This window comes from Clupea harengus, unplaced genomic scaffold, assembly GCF_900700415.2.
Source record: "Clupea harengus unplaced genomic scaffold, Ch_v2.0.2, whole genome shotgun sequence".
NCBI classification, from domain to species: domain Eukaryota; kingdom Metazoa; phylum Chordata; class Actinopteri; order Clupeiformes; family Clupeidae; genus Clupea; species Clupea harengus.
Genome location: NW_024879902.1, coordinates 24532 through 30097, shown reverse-complemented (window position 1 = coordinate 30097; position 5566 = coordinate 24532). Strand labels below are relative to the sequence as shown.

The window sequence follows — 5566 nt, the reverse complement described above, 5'->3', positions numbered from 1 at the left end:
GTGTCAAGGCCTGAGTGTTAACAGCTTCACGTTTACCACAGAGTGACTCTTGCCAGGCTGCACCCGCGTCCACCCAGTGGCGGGGGGGATATTAATAAACCTCTCTCCAGATTCCAAATGGGAAATCAATAGGCGCTGCACAGCAACTCGATAGCTTCCCACTTCTTTTGCAGAGTGTGTCATAAACCTGACCGGTGACATCAGATGCATTGGAAATTATTTGTGAAACCTGCTTTTGTCTGAAAATGCATGCTGACTTTTGTTGTGTTTCAATGCCCCTCTATCGCAGACATTTATCTTGTCATGAAAATGCACTTGAAGTCGAATTAAACACATTAGGGCTGATGATTTAAACACGACGGGATGTAAACATTCAGTTTATTCCCAGTAAACTTGCTTGATGCTATTGCAGTAATGTGGACCTTGCTTAATGAGTCACAAAAACCCATCTTTCTGATTTTTCCCGAGTCTCCCTGTTCTGTCATGAAGCCCTGCTTCTTGTATCCCTGACCTAGTTACTGGTAATGAGCCTGTGACGGGAGAGAAAAAATCAGAGGCCGGTGGCGTTTCCCTCAGGCCTGTGCTGGAAGAGCAAGCCTCCCACTAGCGGCTGAGAGAGGTCGGCCTCAGCCATCTGACTCCAGGCCTCTCCCCTTAAAAATACCCCACAGCTGAAGGGGGCCTAGCATGCTGAGCACACGGCCTCACACGCAACACGCAAGGGCGGCGACACAGCATTTGTGTTGGAACGCTAATACATTTAGTTTGATATGTTTAACCATGATACAGTAAAACTGATTCTATCTCATGAAGACGTAGGAAGCCATTTTGGTAGGTAGAAAGAAAAGAGAAAGAATGACAGAACAAAGAAGATAAAGTGTAAAAAAGAAGAAAAACAAATTATTCTATCACCAAACAAACAAACAAACACTAAAATGATAAACAAACTGAACCTATGAAATGGAGACATGTACAAGTGGTGAGTGGGAGATACAGAGGTAGAGTGGTGGGTGGGGATTTCCCCTGCTCAGCTGTGAAAGCCTGTCAACCAGGATCTTTTTCCAGGCCACAGTCAGAGTCGCAGATCTTTCGAGAGAGCACAGACTGGCACAAGGATGTCTGCAGGCACAGACTCCATCTTAGCCCAGCTACCGTAAGTGTCCAATTGAGATATAGGGCCAAAGGTCCAAAATATTGCCATCTTTTAGATGTTTTAATATGATCGTACAGTAACACATTAATTTGTTTACTACAGTGAAGCATCCCATTCATGCATATGCATGTTGTCCGCATAGCCCCTGCGTTTGCTTTTTTCATGTCTGTTTTGTTGTTTCGACTGTTTCTGCTGTCCCCAGAGCTGTCAATCGTAGGCGTAAGTTTATTTAGGAGGAGGCTTTGGACAAAATAAGGGATTGTGTAGAATAGTCCTGCAGGTACAAGCTCATTCAAGACTCGTGCTGCTTGTGACCTATAAATGACAAAATAAAGACCTTAATGTGAAGACTACTTGCAAAAGAGAATGCAAGTGAATCTGGGGCTTGCTGCACCATTCTGACAAAGTTCATTTAATGCTTAATTTAAAGACGTCTATCTCAGCTAGTCAGCTACTGGTGAAGATTAATGATCAAGAACAAAGTCCTAGTTACAGTGTCAGGTCATATATAGTTGCCTCTGAAAATATTGTGAATGGTTAGACAAAAACGCATCTGTAAAATGTTAGGAGTGATTTGGGTCCAACTTGCAGATAGAAAGTTCTTTTGACAAATGTAATTTCCCTTACCTAATCCAAAATGAAGTGACAGAACTGAATGTAACGGAAGTGAATTAGTCCAGTTTACACTGAACCAACATGGATTCAGTTTAACTGGAAGCAATCCGAATGAAAGTAATCTGAATAACAATGAAAGCAATGGCTCATGTAGGCTCGAACTTGTAATACTTGTAACTGCCTACATTCTAATTATACTGTGGTGTAGAGGGAACAGGTTTGCAGGTCAGGGCTTCTGCTGTGCCTCTGGCTGGCCTGCAGTGCCTGCTGCCTCTGCTCAGTGGGAAACTGGGGAATGTCTATAAGTAGTCCTGCCCCGAGTGCTCTTAATAACTCGACACTTCTGACGTAGCCCCACACACCCATCTTTCTTTTACTGTAAAGAGAGCCCGAGCATGAAAGCACTGTTACTGTGGCAGATGTTGTGTGAACACCCAGAATAACCCCACAGTAATGCACAAGTTGTCAACATGACTGTGATTTGTGTGTTTATGTTCAGTGTCTGTTGCCAACAATTTTTCTAGATCGTCATCTATTACATAACGAACAACAGTGTTAAACTTAGTGTGTATAAGCAACAGCTTAGGAAGCAGCAGCAGCGGCAGCGGCAGCGGCGGCAGCATCCCCTTTAAGTCATCTGTATGTGTGTGTGCGATGCAGAGCTCAGGCTGAGAAGATCCCGGCGCTTGCTGAGCTGAATCATCTGGGGCAACTGGAGCCGAGGAGTCTTGAGGATCAGGAGGATCCCAGCGAGTACTGCTATGGTGTGCCCCTCACCTGTGTGCATGAGTACACACACTATCTGTCAATATGACTCAGATAACTACCTGCATATTATGTATTCTAGGTACCCTTTTATATTCAGACTACCTATACATAGTATATGTGACTAATTCCCATGGATGTGTATCAGCATGACCCATACGTTATGGATGGTTGATCAGCTGAATGCCTGAACAGCCCATAAACTATTACTATTATTATTATTATTATTATATAAATATATTATATTATTATTTTAGCGTTGCTCTCTAGAAATGTTGACATTGAAGGATTTCAGACCACTGAAGATATATGCTTTTTGTGTAAATCCATCTAGGTGGTTATCACCCAGTACAAGTGGGAGACATTTTCAACAAAAGATATCAAGTGGTGTCCAAACTGGGTTGGGGCTTTTTCTCTACCGTTTGGCTCTGCCAATTGAATCTCAGGTACTGCATTCTTTATTTCAGCAGCTTGACCTGCTGCGTAATGGCATTCAGGAGCGCAGACTTATTGCATATGGCTGTTGTTTGTGGTACGCTCACAGGTCTTGGGGAGGTGGTTGTTGCAGGTGGAAAGTACTGAAAGAGGGCACAGGCCTCGGCTTCCAAGCCGGGTCTGAGGATTGGAAACTCACCCTGCTACGGCTGCGATGAGGTCCCCTCTCCCTCTCTTTCTCTCTCTCTCTCTCGCTCTCTCTCTCTCTCTCTCTCTCGAATAGTGGTTGTCTTTGCTTCGTTGATCTGTGTTTATTTTTATTGTGCCTCTGCCATGTTTTTTATTTCCAAATGTAGATAACATAGTTTATGGTCCTGATAAATGTGCAGGTGTATTTACTTTGTATTTATTTATTTATTTATTTATTATTTATCATTATATAATTTTTTTATTTAATACATTTTTTAATTTGCTCCTTTCTTTTCTTTTGATAGGCCAGTGGTCCAACAGCTCGCCACCCTCACAGCAGACACATTGTTCAGCTATTGGACGAGTTTAAGGTGGCAGGGAAGAATGGAATCCGTATCCTCAAGACTTGATCTCACTTTGCACCGCTATTTGACGACTTGTGGCTACGCAAGGTCTCACTTTGTATTGCCTGAACCTTAATCTAATGTTAAGACATCTGCCTTGTACTGGAATTACTGGGGCCAGACCTTCGTTGTTGGCAAGTATGTATGGGGAACCCTGGTCTCTCCTTCACCTGTGTCAAACGGCTCATCACACAGGTAAGGGCAGAAACCCTGTAGCTCCCTCTCCTAGCCTGAGCCCCCTCCACAGAGAGTGGAGTAAGCAACTGTCTCTATGCAGGTTCTTGAGGGTCTGGACTACCTGCACACACACTGTAAAATCATCCACACGGACATCAAGCCTGAGAACATCCTGCTGTGCTTGGAGCCGCAGTCCCGCGTGTGCACTGCAGAGGGCGCATCACACAAGTTTCTGGGCTATGTGGCTCCAGTGGAGAATAGCACAGGTATTCAGTCAAAATGCATACTACAGAAAGAATGTAAGCAGACACAGATTTCTGCCATGTTGTATTGTTGAATCACATGCAAGTGGTCTTAGATCACATTACAAATGTATTTTGTTTTGTTTGTTTTCCACAGAGACAAGGAAATTCAACTTAGACAAAATCAAAGTGAAGATAGCAGACTTAGGCAGTTCTTGTTGGGTGGTAAGAAACACTCACCACAGTCACACAGTATAGATTTGCATTCAAATTCTTTGACATTACGAAGCTTTGTAATCACATATATGCTGGCAATGATATTCCTTTTTCAGTACAAGCACTTCTGCGAGGAGATCCAGACCCGACAGTACCGCTCTCTGGAGGTTCTGCTGGGTTGTGACTACGGTCCTCCAGCTGACGTCTGGAGTGTGGCCTGCATGGTAGGCCTGGGTGCCAGTGCTTTGTGCAGATGTTAAAATCATGATTTACACATTTGCTTTAACTTTAAAATGAATCTCCTTTTGTTTTAGGCTTTTGAGCTTGTAACTGGTGACGCACTGTTTGAGCCCAAACCAGGCAAGGGCTTTTCACTGGAGGAAGGTAATGCATATGAAGTGAATCCTCTTTTAATTCTGACAGATTGTACTGGAATGGGTATCGGAATATGTAAAATATTGAGCGTTTGTGAATTTAATGACAGTGGAATTTTGTTGCATTTGGTCTAGATCATATTGCTCACATCATTGAACTTCTGGGCAAGATTCCCCCTGCAATTGCACTATCTGGAAAATATTCCTTTGAGTACTTCAACCGCAGGGGTGAGCTTTGTTACTTAATGACTTTGATGATACCTTTACAATGCCAACTGTGATACAATTTCACCCCAGTTGCATGGGACTGTCACCCCAAAGATCTGAAAAGTAAAGTTTAAAGAGTACAGATGAGATGGGCCAATCCGCCCTGGCCTTACACACAGGTTAATGGTTATTTTATATTAATGGTTATTATGTTCATACTCCTACTTGTTATACAAGACAGCATTTTTTATTACTATGGATTCCAGTGTTCAGTAGGGGTGAAAGTGAAGGTTTTTTTTATATTTAAATAGTCTTTGGTGTGTGTGTGTCTGGGTGTGTGTGTGTGTCTGGGTGTGTGTGAATATGTGTGTGTGTGGACGTAGGTGACCTGCATCGGATTGCTGTTCTGCGGCCGTGGAGCTTGTACGAGGTGCTGGTGGAGAAATACCACGTCCCGCTGAGGGAGGCGTGTCTCTTTGCTGACTTTCTGCTGCACATGTTAGACTTCCTGCCAGAGAGACGGGCCACTGCAGCTCAGTGTCTCAAACATCCTTGGCTCAGTCTGGCACAGGACCCACTGGCTCACGGCACCGCACACTGAGACTTCCTGCACCCCCCCCCCCCCCCCCCCCCTGACATATGGAGACCTGCACACAGTATTATTTCATTTGGCATTAATGAGTGAACTGCAAGACTGTATGCTGTATTTTCTCAAGTTTTAAACTTGAATTTTTTTAATTGCACATTTTCATGAAAGACTAGTGTGTGTGTGTGTGTGTGTGTGTGTGT

At 43.6% G+C, this 5566-nt stretch overlaps 1 protein-coding gene and 1 long non-coding RNA gene across 2 annotated transcripts; both read left to right on the top strand.

Annotated features, from left to right (window-relative positions):
* The first annotated feature begins 1141 nt into the window (after positions 1 to 1141).
* On the top strand, positions 1142 to 2957 carry LOC122130688. The gene is made up of 3 exons (XR_006151943.1): positions 1142 to 1153; positions 2429 to 2532; positions 2868 to 2957. It is a non-coding gene; the product is annotated as an uncharacterized LOC122130688 (long non-coding RNA).
* Positions 2958 to 3635: 678 nt separating this feature from the next.
* On the top strand, positions 3636 to 5566 carry LOC122130687 (SRSF protein kinase 3-like). The gene is made up of 7 exons (XM_042705415.1): positions 3636 to 3756; positions 3839 to 4004; positions 4138 to 4205; positions 4313 to 4420; positions 4511 to 4580; positions 4706 to 4798; positions 5161 to 5566. The coding sequence occupies exons 1-7, from the start codon at positions 3706 to 3708 to the stop codon at positions 5376 to 5378; spliced, it is 774 nt and encodes a 257-aa protein (XP_042561349.1). The 5' UTR covers positions 3636 to 3705; the 3' UTR covers positions 5379 to 5566.

Excerpts from the sequence above, each read along its gene's own strand:
- LOC122130687 (XM_042705415.1), top strand. The coding sequence starts at position 3,706 with ATGGGGAACCCTGGTCTCTCCTTCACCTGTGTCAAACGGCTCATCACA. Across the intron at positions 4,005-4,137 it reads TCCAGTGGAGAATAGCACAG|AGACAAGGAAATTCAACTTA; the intron begins GTATTCAGTCAA and ends TGTTTTCCACAG. Across the intron at positions 4,581-4,705 it reads GGGCTTTTCACTGGAGGAAG|ATCATATTGCTCACATCATT; the intron begins GTAATGCATATG and ends CATTTGGTCTAG.